This window comes from Acanthaster planci, linkage group LG12 (assembly GCF_054643075.1).
Source record: "Acanthaster planci isolate LZ-2023a linkage group LG12, COTS_SCS, whole genome shotgun sequence".
Taxonomy (NCBI): domain Eukaryota; kingdom Metazoa; phylum Echinodermata; class Asteroidea; order Valvatida; family Acanthasteridae; genus Acanthaster; species Acanthaster planci.
Genome location: NC_141788.1, coordinates 10,722,316 through 10,736,339, shown reverse-complemented (window position 1 = coordinate 10,736,339; position 14,024 = coordinate 10,722,316). Strand labels below are relative to the sequence as shown.

General features: G+C 39.3%; 1 protein-coding gene across 3 annotated transcripts in view; it reads right to left on the bottom strand.

Annotated features, from left to right (window-relative positions):
- Positions 1-11,625, bottom strand: part of LOC110980144 (receptor-type tyrosine-protein phosphatase kappa-like) — a 30,964-nt gene extending 19,339 nt beyond the window's left edge. For all 3 annotated transcript variants that reach the window (XM_087144484.1, XM_087144486.1, XM_087144485.1), the window contains exons 1-4: positions 11,475-11,625; positions 3,881-3,989; positions 3,490-3,576; positions 1,728-2,042 (exon numbers count right to left, since the gene is read on the bottom strand). In XM_087144484.1, the coding sequence (XP_087000610.1) occupies positions 1,728-2,042; positions 3,490-3,576; positions 3,881-3,980 (502 nt within the window). In that variant the 5' untranslated portion in view covers positions 3,981-3,989; positions 11,475-11,625. The remainder of the gene's footprint in view (positions 1-1,727; positions 2,043-3,489; positions 3,577-3,880; positions 3,990-11,474) is intronic.
- Positions 11,626-14,024: the final 2,399 nt, after the last annotated feature.

The following is a 14,024-nucleotide window of genomic DNA, read 5'->3' as shown; positions in this document are numbered from 1 at the left end:
ACATTAAGCCAAGTTTTAAGTCATTTGGACCCTTTTAATGGAGCTCCGCCCCTACTCATTACAGGCACTAACCCTACTGTTGATAGACGATTTAACCCTTTTCATCGTGACCTGCAATCTTACTGATTGTGCTTGATTTAAACGGTATAGAGCAAAGATCGTATAGCGCCGAAGGCGCAAGATGGATAACTTTGCCCAAAAGATGTAATTACTGTGGGCGCCATTTGAGCAAGCGATATGCCTGCGCAGTTTACGGTAATGCTTGGGTGCAGGCTCGGTAGGTGCACGTGCCTGCCGCGGCGCCTACGCTCTGTCCATTAATGTGCATTGCGCACGTGTATCGCTTGCTTAAATAGAGTACCGAAATGAATACGTCACGAGCACAATTAGTGTGTAAAAGGCATTAATTGCGCGAGAACCAGCGCGTGAACCAACATGCGCGCGTACTCCATTCGTTTGCACTGCACTTTCTGGTTCACAGAGACGTCACACTTCGGTACTCTATGGCGCCCATACGATTATGACGTTTTACGTGTATTCACGGTGAAGTTCGCCATCTTGCGCCGCTACGCGGCGCGATACGATCTTTGGTATAGGGTGCGTTCGATTAGCTTACACGTGTAAGTCAAACTTACACGAGAGCGTTCGTTTAGCCATCACGTGATGTTCGTGCCTGCCCTGGTGTCAGCCACCACTACCCCAGCTGGTGAGCGGGTCTCTGGAGGCTGCCCGAGTGTAATGACGTCACGGATGGACTGTTAGAGCATGGACGTACATGATGGAACGTGGCGGGGACTTGACCTTTTCCCCAGAATGCCTTGGAAAACACACTGCAGCGTTCGATAAGCCTCATTTTGAGGCTTCCCTTGAGTGTAACACTGGTGTGTTCAGGAAAGCTAATCGAACGCACCCATAGAGTACCGAGGTGTGACGTCACTGTGAACCAGAAAGTGCTGTGCAAACGAATGGAGTACGCGCGCGTGTTGGTTCACGTGCTCATGCCTTTTACACACTAATTGTGCGCGTGACGTATTCACTTCGGTACTCTATTGCATCCAACATATTCTTGTTCTGGGGCAAGAAAGTAGTGAGATCTGTTTTTAGTCTTATTGCAGTTGCATGCCTGTCCAGAAAAATGAATGACATCACTGTTGGTTGACCGCATCATTAATCTGTTTAACACTTCTAGAGCCAAACAAGCTAGAAATTACTGAAGTGCATGGCTGCGTCCGATAAAATCTCGGCTGCAGTATTTAAACACTTGCTATGAGACGCGCAGCAGCCCGCCAAAAGATCTTTCCTTTCCTTCATCATGAGCGATGTTTTTCCAGCCGGAAGTACGAAGCCAAAAGACTAATTCACAACGCGTCGAGAAAAAAATCCACACAAGTATTAAAATGGTAATAATTTATACTTTCACCAAACCACCGAATGAAAATGCCTCCCATTTTAACGATGACGCAGCAGACCCCGCATTTTGAGGTAAAGGGCAGTTTGAGCACCGGTCTGACCCAAACATTTCATTGACTGTAAACAAAGGAGCCGCCTGTTGCTTTCACTGGTCTACGTGTTCCAGTCATTGAAATTGTTTTCGGACGCACTCATCCGCAACGGAAGTGCTGTTCAAGAAAATGATTAGTTTTACTTTTTCCCCTGTGGAATACTGTACCAATTATATTCATAACTATTCGTATCATTTTTGACACCTTAAATGCATAATTATTTACCTGCAAGAGAAACTGTATTTGTGGTTGCAGTGCGCTCCGAACTGTATCCTGCTTTGCTCCATGTTTTAACGCACACATTGTAAGTAGAGTATCCTTCTAAACCATGGATGGTCGTCGACGTGGCAGTCTGGTTTGCGGCGAGCAGTCGTTGGGAATGGGACAATGGTTCGCACTGGTCTCTAATAATCAATTCGTAGTGAATAACGTAGAGTAAAGTGCAGGGGTTTCCGCTGGTATCCGGTGCAGACCACGTCGCTCGAATGGAAGGAACGCCAGCTTGGGCTGTGGCCAGAAGATTACTGACGGGGCCGTGAACTATAAAAACATGAAAAGAACGTATGCATGTAATAGTCCAAAAAGGATTTGGGGGTGAAGTTTAGCATTACGTTATGTTTCAGTCGGGATCAAAACATTTTAGGTGGACATTCTGATGAAGGACCAGTCTTAGCTCCTGATACCAATGCTACAAAAAACAACGAAAAAACATCCTCACAAAAACCTTGAACAATTGACAAGACAAAAATCTGCAAAATTCAGGAAAATCTATTAAAGTATCAACTGATTCGAAACAAGACAACGTTTCGTTAGTGTATTTTGTCCATCGATATATCAATGTTACTTTGATATTACCAACAAGTCTTATTATTAATGACATGATATCGAAAATATCGAAAGGGCATCAGATACCGACAAAATAAATTCGATGTTTATGTTTTTACCTGTTTGTTAAACCAACCCAGAACACTCTTATTCAATTCATAGATAGTGGAAAAGTATTACAGGCTTTGAAAATTTAAGAACTTTCCGGCGACTTAATTTTTTTGCGCTACATTACCATCCAAGTTTCAGAGCCACATGGGCCAACGCCTTCAATACATCTTGTTTCTGCCTCTCCACAACTCGTTGTGTTGTGGGAACTAAACATGTCTGAAACTTCTCAACTTTTGAGTTCTATTGATTTGCAGTGTATGCCAAGTGCACAAACAAGTATAGGGCATGTATTTGCAGATGTAGATTTACATTCTGAGCATTGTTTACCCACTTTTCCCCTTAAGGGTCGACAATTTGTAAAGAAACTTTTAAATGCAAATAAGGGCTCTACATGTAAGGTCGCCTAAATACTGTTAAATGCAATTGTGCAATACCTGTATAATTCCCCGTCAACTGAAAAGTGGATCGTTGATCACATGTCATTGAATTATTCGTTCTATTCAACGGGTAACGTTGAATAGAAACCAGTTCAGGCTCCTCTTTCACATATCTCTTTCACAGTAAGAAAAAGGAAAATAATATACGGACGGGAACCAATTTAAATTACCAGTGGATGGCGCTTTGGAACGAAAGACATGAAACGGGGGGTGAACCAATCAAGTGAAATGAAGTTTGATTCAACGGGTGCCGTTGAATAGAAGGAATAATTCATTGACATGTTACGAGCAATCCACCGATCAAATGACAGGAATTTATGTAGGTATTGAATAAAAACAATCTACATGTATCTGATGTTGCCCAATTTGGAGAGCAAAGGCTGAAGCCATTTCTTAGTGGCACCGTGCTCGTGGACGTAGGGGCGATACACTCGCGTTGCATGCCCTGTTGTCCAATGAGCCCTGAGCTGGACCAAGAGAGGGCTCAATTTTACCAGCAACACAGGCTCCTTTGGTGGGAATATTGATCACCATTTTAGGTTAGAGATCAATGAGCAGACATTCCAATATCGTCAAGATTTTTTCAATTCATTTCAAGGTAAATGTTTCCATACCTGAACAGGGTGTCACTGGATCTGAAGCGTTCCGTCTTGTCCTGACCATGAGGGATTCATCCAACTTACTGTGTGGTGCGAAGAGGCCTTTTCGAGAAAATAATTGTAGAAAATAGCCCAATAACTTCTGAGTTAGCAACCCAAGCAACCTAATAGTTTTAACATGTGTTGCATTGCCACCGTTGGTAATGTCTTTGACATGGCTTTAGCTCCTGTTCTCAGTTACTGGTGTTTTTCCTTTTGCAGTTCGTTAACAAGCCCCTGATAGAAATTTAAGCCATGACCGTTTTAGTCATCATTCACTAATTTGTTACAAATGAAGTGATTTAGGAATTACATTGTGGTCCTTGTACATGTGCCACGAGAAATTCTGCCAGAGAAGCGAACTTACACCTGAGTAAGAACCCGAATACTAGGATGGCGACTAGCATTCCAACATGTCTTGTTCTGACAACGCAACATCCTGTGCCCAGTGGAAGAAGCGTCCCCATTGTCTGTTTCTGTGTTCATAGAATAAAATAAACCAAAACTCAACAGTTTGTCCTTAATCTGATGTTACATATTGAACTGTCGGGACTTTCAACATTCGGCACACTTTCAATGTTCGTTCGTTCACATTGGCCAAAGAAGGCCCTTGTGACTGTCAATGCGTCACAAATGAGGGGAAAGACACATAGTAGACGCGTCTCAAGGCGATGACCTTGCTTGTTTCATTCTATTCCATCGCATGGGTTTGGCTGTTACAGGTTTGCACGTTTATAAGCTAAAGCTTGGCAGCAGGACGCGGCGGCAAGTGTACTTCAATATGGCCTGAGGTTGAAAATCCCCTGTTTACTTGAGTTGAGAAAGGTATGTTGAAGCACATAAGAGCTAATGTTTAACTGGCGGACAATTAATGCATATAGTGACATCCTTCACGTTACGTTTCTGATCAAAAAGGTATAAGCTAATCTTGTATCACGATGATCTTCCAGTTCCAAGCTCATTCAGTTTCTTCTACAAACCGAAAGAATATCGCGTCCATTTAGAGGTGCTCAAAATTAAAAATTACGGTGGCCTAGACATCTTGCCTTTATCAAAAAAGTCAGTTTGTTAAAACTAAGTCCTTTTGAATGAATTATGCAGTTTCTGTATAGTGTTTACTTTTTAAAAGTGCTAATTGTTGTGATAAATAACAAATCACTTCATAATATGTTGAATGACCTAAAAAATTAGACAGGTGTAATTTTATGAAGTAACACACTTAAAACTTTTTATTTCATACATAATAGGCCTAACATTGTTAACCGTATCACAAGTTCATATAGACTCAAATGAGAATGCTAGATGCAAACAAGCAATGCGAATTAAAAAAAAAAGTAACCCCGCCTGATTCTTTGTGCATTAAATATCTGGGAAAGTTAAACTTGCGTCTCTGTCCGTTAAGGGGTCCTCCTGGCCAAAATGAGTGTAATTCGTTGTCTGTGTAATTCCCAGCCCTTTGGAGAATACACAAAATACAAAATCATTATTGTGTAATTGGAAAACCTAGATAACATCAACTGCGACGGAAGTAAAATCATAATTTTGGAATCAAGTCAAATTGTTTTTTCTGTGATCTTTACTTTGTTCAGGATGCAACATGGACTTTTACTATTCTGTTCAATCTGTTATTTTTTTTAAAATCTAATAGTGTTAATTAATTAATTATGTCATTATCTGACAGATCAACAGAGTTGTGACGGTCACTAAGTTGTGTAAATCGAGTCAAGTCGAGTCATTAGGTAAAGAGGTCAAATCGAGTCGAATCAAGGTGTTTGTAGTCAAGTCAAGTCAAGTGTATGTTTTCCTATTAATTTCGCACTCCTTTCATTTAAATTTGCTTAAAAGAAAGTTTATTTTCGTCAAAGAAGGCCATCCGCCCCAAACGTCGATTCCACTTTCGAAATAACACCACTTTCAGAGCACTGGAATTCAAGAAAGAAAACATTTTTATTCTTCCCATTTATCGTCATTTTTGTCTCACTCCGGGAATGGCATTAGATTAGAAATTCGTTTGTTGCCATTCATTTTACCGATTTAATCATTCAATTTCGTCAGTGGCATGACTGAAGATTTTATGACGGACATATTAAATGCATTTGAAGTGCAGTTGCAATTATTAAATCAACTCATGAAAACACTTTTACATTCCTATTGGTTAAATGCTTTCCTGGCAAGGTTTAAACTAAGGTTAAATGGGACACAAAGGTGCATTTTGGAATTCAGAAATTTACTGCAGCATCCCTTGAAATGAGCATTTTATTCAAAATTGTAAATAGTGATTCCGTATTTACAAGGCTTTGAAAGTGTTGGATTCAACGTTTCCAAAGAATGGTCACTGACTGTACTCATACTAAATGCCTTTCCAGTTTAGATTGGTGTTAATGCTGTCGCAGGTGTAACAACTTCAGACGGTTGTTGACCGGAAAGAAGACTTTTGAAGGGTTAATAAAATGAGTTTTTCTTTGACAGACTTCTTGCGCAACTTTGTACTGTTTTTCATATGTGGAAATTATCAAGACATCCTTTGGGGTTCAATGCACCGAAAAGTGTACTCTTTTGAACATTTTACATTGTCCATATTTTTCCGGGTAACGGTTGCTGTGATGTCATTTTGAGAAGACAATGCTCAGTTTACGTTTTGTGCTCCAAAACGGTGAACCCAAAAACTTACTCATCGAAACAGTTTTGAGCAATTGTTACTTGATAGGTTATTGCCATGAACCTTCACAGTAATAAATCTCCAAAGAAAAGGGAAGTTTATGAAAGTAAACTATTTTCCCAATTGCTTGTACACAAATCAATGCAACATTGAGGGTTCTCGATGGGGTGACGTCACAATTTTTGGTCATGAAAAAGAGTATCTTCAATAGCATAAAAATAATAAAATATCAAATCAAATATCTTTCGAATGAGCAAAACAAAAATAAACACACACATGCATACAGTCTGAAATGATTTTTATCCCACACACCCTTTATTGGCAATATTTTGCTTAGTACACGTAAGAGGAAGCAGGAAATACCAAAACAATTGTAGATACTGCACGCCTATTACATTAGTAGTACCCCCTCATCGGCAAAGAATATGAGGCTGGTGGTAGGTTTTTTGTTTGCTTTTTTTTTTACCGAGTTAGCGTACGGAGCAAACGCGTGGACATTGTACGGGGCTGGAAATGTAACACAGCTACACAAATAAAAAGAAAATTGTCACGCACGAACGTTATACTTTCATGGTCGTATGTCACAGTTTTAGTTTCACGTACGTACATGAAAAATGTTTATACGTTTAAACTATCACGTCCATACGTGACAGTTTAAATTGCACGTGAAAACTGCTTGTTTTATGTACGTACGTGTTCGTGCGTACGTGAAAGTATCGCATGAAAAAAAATTATGTGTAGGCCTATGGCGATAACAAGTTTCCGAGGAAACCGTTCTTGTTCCCTGGATCTATCTCATTCAATGCACTGGCAATCTGTAGAATGGGGTGGTGGGTACCAGTCATGCCTCACTTTCATTTTTAGTTAACTGTGGCAACATTCAATAATAATTAATCACATACTCAAAATTATTCAACAGCGTGAATGAAATTAATTTCTGATGGACTTTATTTTACTACTTTCATTTTTGTTTTCAGGTCCCCAACAAAGGGAAGCCATTTTTACCGTGTTCCCTGAATTCCTCACTTTCAGTTGGTTCAAAACATTACACGTATATATAATTAATTTCACATTTCAAATAATGCATAAGAATGATGCCTTTAATATGGTTCCAAAAATAAAAATGTTAACCCGGCTTTCGATTCACCTATGGCCGAAAGATGATTTATACCAATTACTGTCAGTATTCGATAAAGGGAAAATCTCTCCATTTTAAACAAACGTGTGACAAGTCATTGTTGCCTCTTCTGTTGTCCATTTAGCCCACTTGTTCCTTTCAACGCGGGGAAAAAAGTATTTGATTTGAAAGGATGCATAGTGTTGGAAAGAAACTATTCTTCAAAAATATCCACTTGGACCCCGAAAGACTCTATTGTTTATCCCGAAACGAAGATAATAAAAACTAAAAATCCAATTATATCTACAAATTTATGTTTACCAAAAAGTCAATGGATCGCGATAGGTTTTTCCAGAAAGGTCAAAAAGGAAAAGTGTATAGGTTACATGTACGAATTGATTTAATTTTGCTGTTTCGAATAAATTACATGCATCAGAAGTATAAAAGGACAGGAAGCAACGTCGAAACAATTTCTTTGTCATCGCCGTGTTTTTACCGACCTGATCTGAGCTCAGAGAGTAACAAAACCTTTGACTTTTGTGTAGTTATTCCAACATGCTTGATTTAAGCAGCAGTTCGCCGAAGTATATTTTCGTTCAGTAAATGACCGCTGCTACTAAATATTTGTTCCAAATGGCAATTTCGAGTCAATGACTCGACCCGTGTCCGACCCAAGTCACAATTTTTGGCAACTCGACTTGACTCTACTGGAGTCACCGTACTGGGAGCATAATTATGGCTCGACTCGACTCGAATCCCAAAATGAAAGCAAACTTCTTTGCGAAAAAAATTTTGCAATGACTGACAGTGCTGTTTATAGTTTTCATTATTATCACCAAGTCACATTTGGTGTGACCACATCGTCACCGACACCATGAACTGACACTCAGTTGCAAGTGGGTGTCAGTTCGTGAAAATCAACAATATCCGTTTCAATAACCAGCACCCATTAGTGCGCCCGCACAATGGACACTTCAGATAAATGGACTGACTTTTTTACCAACTGACACTCCAGCTTATTGCGGCAATTGAGCGCAGAGAAAAATGCTTTGAAAGGTTTTACATGAATTTAATCCATCCATATACTCTCTGTCTTACCCCAATATGTAATTGAAATTTGTGTTAACTAGTGAAATCAAGACCGGTAGGCCTATCAGTTCGTGAAAACGATCATGCACGAAGTGCACGCTAGAAGTGGTGCCAGAGCGTGAAAATAAATATAACTCAGTTTGCTAAAATGCGCACATTAACAAAATGAGATCATCGCGCAAGACTGAGTGTCACTGTCAGTTCGTGGTGTCGGTGACGACATGTAATAACCCAGAGGTAAATGCCAGAAAATGACGTTCTCTCATGTTTTTATTTTTCATATTTTTCTCATCTAGTTGTGACTCTAATTGACTCGAGCTAAATACTCGACTCGACGTGTAAAAAATATACTGACCCCCAATCTGCAAACAAATTTCACCCCCTTTGTGCAAAAAATATTGACCCCCTATGCGCAAGAAATGTATACACCCCCTACGGAATAAAAATTGACCCCTGTGCGCAAGAAATGTATACACCCCCTACGGAAAAAGTATTCATCCCTGGCACTATCCGGCTTCCGTAGTACCCGGCTTCTGTACCACTGTGAAGTCTTTATAATGGACATCAACAGTTCAGTGTGACGCAAGGGGGTCTCTACGTAAGCCCAATCGTCCAAGGTTTTTAAAGTACATTTGTTATTGCGAAATAACGCAATAATTTTGCGAAATAACGCAATAGTTTTGTGAAATACGCATACAAGAAGAAAGCGCCCTCTATTGTTAGCCGTCCAAAACCAAGAGCAGCAAGGCAACACCTGGCCCGTTTTCCAATACTCAACTTCGGCTCCGTATCAGACTTCAACTGTTTTTAGCACTAGCTGACTTTGAAGCTGTAAGCGCAGTAATCAGTCTAATAGTGCCACAGAACATGAAATAAGATGCAAAAAACAACAATTACAGTAATCCAATGTAATTTAAATGCTTCAGGCCCACAATCGCGGATTGGTTCGGGGAACGAAGCCTTAGCGGAGACGAAGTCGAGTATTGGAAAACGGCCCTGCTTGATAAGGTGAATCCTGCCAATAAGCACTTTTGTTCAATGCATCCATCGGCATCCATTTTGAAATCCAGATTCTTGTGTTTGCTTCAGTAAAAAAAAGAGCAACATCGACTATGGACGACTTATGTCGACATGTCTTCTTCTAAATAGTCCATATTGCGACAAACGTCGCTTTAATGTTCTTAAACTTACAATAACACGGTGATTCACAGCTAGAAACCATTAAATGTCAGAATACCTTAAACCAAGAGAGATGTAAAAGCTTCAAGGGTTTTAAACCTCATGTTCCTTTACAGACGATTACTCATGTAGGCCTACACAATCAACGAAACAACAGTTATCACGACAAGCTGATCAGCGTTATTTCGCAAAAGTACAGCGTTATTTCGCAACAGTATTGCGCTATTTTGCAATAATATTAGGTTATTTCGTAAAAGTATTGGGTTATTTCGCAAAAAAAGTATTAAGTTATTTCGCAAAACTATTGCGTTCTTTCGCAATGAAAAAAATACGTACTTTAAAAACCTGGCACGATTGGGCTTCCCTCGGTCTCGCTGTGCAGTTCGAAATCAATCCGTAATTCGCGTTTCGTCGCGAACTGTGCAAAATTAGAGGATAATGCCATTCTGAACATTTCCCTCATAGGAAGCAAAAAAGATGCAGGTAGAGATGCAGAATACAACGGGTTGGAGAATTTAATAGCAAAACTAGACCGCTGAAAGACGCAAACTGCGTGTACGTCAAATGGAGGATAAATAAAAAAAACATTCCCGAATCGACTATTATTTCGATTATTTCAGTTTCAGTTTCAGTTTATTTTTCCTCTCCACTTATGCAAAAATAAACAAATACATGTGACATATACAGTGGACAGGAAGTGGAGAGGTCTGACAGTGCTTTAACCCTGATAACTTAATAAGTTACAAATATGATTTGAGAACACTAGACTAGGGACTAATACATAAACAAGCAAAGGAGGATGACAAAGCAGTATCGAATAGAAATTACACGTACTATCAGTATAATTAATTTACAATTCAGGAAATGATATATAACAACAATGAATCATCAGGCATGATAAGAGTAATTATATGAGAAATATGTGATTAAATGAGAAACTCAAGGTATTTGATGTGCACTGATAAAGGAGTCGTAAAATTGACTTTGAAAACATTAATGCTACTTGCAATTTTCAAGGATGCATTTTAATGGAGCATTCCACAATTTTGGACCCTGGTATTAAACAGTTGTAAGATAGATATTAGTTCGGGTAAGAGAGGTATGAAAATAAGAAGCTTGGCGAGTAGAATGAGAGTAGATAACGTGGTTTCTAGAGAGTACGGAAGTAATGCAATTAGGAAGTACATTGTGAGATAACTGATACATCAATGTTCCAAGTTGGAAATGCAATATCTTTAAGTTTCAGGGTTCTGAAATGAGTAAAAAAAAAGGATTTGTATGGGTAAGATAGAGCTACTTACTACTCATAGAGCCCCTTTTTGGCAAAACCAATCAATTTAACAGGGGTGCACTTCCCCATGCCAGGATGCCGTTATTCAGACAAGGTAACAAGGTACGGTAATAAAGAGTTCTGTATAAGGAGAATAAGATATGCTGGAGCAAATATGTTTCAAGTCCATTTATGATACCAAAATATCCAGACACTATTATTTCAAAAATCAACTTGGGGTTTCCAGGAAAGCTTATTATCTATGTATAGCCGAGAAACATTTTACAACTAGTTCATTTTCGCCTTCGTATAGCCAATTTTAAAAAAAATCACACTCTAGCCATGAATAAATCCCTATTTTGTAAGATGTAAACAATGGCCACACGCTTTTATTCCACTCTTGTTATTTTTTCTCTTTCTTGTTAGTGTACTTGTGTTCTTTTTTAATTTCAGGTAAATGATAGGCCTATCAGATGTGGATGAGGATTTCTAAGCATTGTGAAATTATAGAAAACATTAAACTAATGACGATTTTCCAAAATGTTCAAAAAAGATTGAAAATTCTCCGTTAAACCGAAATAATACAACTCAAAAGACGTTCAAAAAGAAGTCGCCCTGAACACCCCGCACATTGCAACTTTTCTTACCTTTCACAGTCCGGCAGACGAGCTGACTCCAGATACAACTTAGTTTTGTTGGTTATCTTGATCATGAGTGACACACATCAGTAAAAGACTGGTAGAAAAGGGAAGTAATTCCTGTAAAACAAAAAGGGGAAGCTCATAAAAAACAAACAGTGCGCTGGAGAACAAAATCGAGTGCCCGATAGCGCCATGTATAGCGGTTGCTCATTGGTTTGAAGGATCAGCGGTTACATCCTACAAGCGCATGCGCTCGGCGTCGTAAAGTCAACAAAAGCTAAAGGCCGCGTCCGAATTACTTCACAGCGACTTGGAATTATGAGATTCTATGGTATATAGTGGCTGAAGCAACTATCATAGACACCAGCGTAATTTCAAGTTACAGTCAAGTGAGTCGGAAAGATCCTTGGCCAACGATGCCTCCGAGTCGTCCACTTATCCATAGGCCCATTCAAATTTTAAATTGAATCTTCCATTATCTAAGCATTTGAACATCAACAGTGTATCAGGATTCGGTATTTGACCACTCTTTCGATAAATAAATTTATTCATAACGGTCATTTTGTTCATTCAAAATGCCTTAGAAGCCTTGGGAACAGGTTCATCAGCAATCGAATTTAATCAACTGGCAAAAACAGTAATTTTCAGTATTCTTTCTGCATATCCGTTCACGTGGTATGTGCTTCCTTATTCGTATTTCTATGAATGATTTTCCAAGGAAACGAAAGCAGAAATGACTTGCAATTAAATCCACGCGAAAACAAAAACAAATAGTGTTTTTCTGCCCCTACTGACTAACACCATCATTTCGAGAGGCAGAAATTGTCTTTTACACACTTGTCACACGGCAAATCCTGTAGTTACTAGGGCATTTTTTTAAATACAACACCAAGCACCACACAAGAAGAATTTATCGCAGTTATAGGATGAAGAAGAACCTGAGAAATTTAGAGGGAGCGAACACGCGTCAATAGTTTGGAATCGCCAATCGACATAATCAATGTTGTCTATAGCTGCAGGATCTGGCCATGCGGTTAAGTTCAGACGTGAGAACGCGTCCTGACAGGGGGTGACATGATCATGGACCTCCTTGCCCACTCACTGTAATAGACAACCACCATTTGGGCGACTTACCTCTAACTGCAAAATATACGACACACGAAATAATGATATAAATATCAATGTTGTGCAAGGCGGAGATCACTGTGCAAAAAAATCCCCAAGCAAAATGAGGAGCCTTTGAAGAAGTGGGATACATGTGATGAAATCTGCAGAGAAAGCAGTTTATTCACGTAAAATGCTAATAAAGGGTTTTCCCGGCCAATTTCGGAAAATGCACGATCTAAGTTGTAAAAAAACGATTTCGATTTACAGTAGATTTTGAAAACCTGGTTTCATTTTTGCAATAACGAGCATTCGACGTTGTTTTGCATCCTTCAAATAAATGAACGTGCATTACGTTTCAAGTGGTTACAAATACGTGACAGGGATTTGGGATTGACGTATTCCTTGCCAATCACAACAAATGTGCATTCTTATTATTTTACCATGACCTGTCAGAAGTGGGTATTCATTTCATTTGCTGTGATTTAAAATTGCAAAATATACGTTCAATTTGAATATACAAGGCTACACAAATCACGACACAAAGGTCACAAAAATGTCAAGTTACTCAGTGCTCATTTTCCCCTGATTCCTGAGACCACGACACCGAGGCATGCACGTGACTGCTTATGACCTTCACATCTAGCCCTGCTTTAAGTCACATCTTTTCCACGAGACTGTTGCATTCAGAGGTGTTCGTTCTGAAACTACACATTCTAGACCTAAGAACGACCAAAATGCAGGTAATGGCCTCCCAAAAATGCTGAAAATTCCTAAAATTTCATATAGCTCAATTTTTTCCTGAGGAATTAGTCTGAATGGTTTCTTGAAATTACAGTTATTTTATAGACCCAAAGAAACGTTTTAGCGTGTCCATTTAGTGGCTGTTTTCTTGTCACACGTCTTGTGTAAATAAAAGGCATGGGGGGTCATCTCGAAAATTGACAGCTTGATGACTGCTGGAGTGGTGTAAAATAAACTAGCCTCTCGAGGTAATCCACGGGATATTATATTTGCCCAAGGCGAGGCCGAGGGGAAATAGAATGTTCCACTTCATATCCCCAGTATTCATTTGCGCACACTGCGCATATTTCAATATTGAAATTCTCCCACATCACGATAAGCTCCTTTCAAACGCCTTGAAAGAGACTGTTCAGTTTAAGCTGAAGCATTTCTCGATCAGAGAGCATAAAACTTGAAGCCCACAGAAATCTTCAAAAGTTGTCTTTTTGGACTCTATGCGATCGCATCAATTAATTCTTTCAGTTTACTAAGCACTGATCGTGTATGCTATCGAATTGTTTTTACATGTCCTTACAAACTCAACTCTGCAGTTGACGTCGACGTCGCCTGTCTATAAAAGTGCTCCTACACAAGTACATGTATAAAAACACTTGCAATTGTGGTCTGTACTTTGACAAGCGCCAACTTCCTTTTAGGAGATGAGTATTG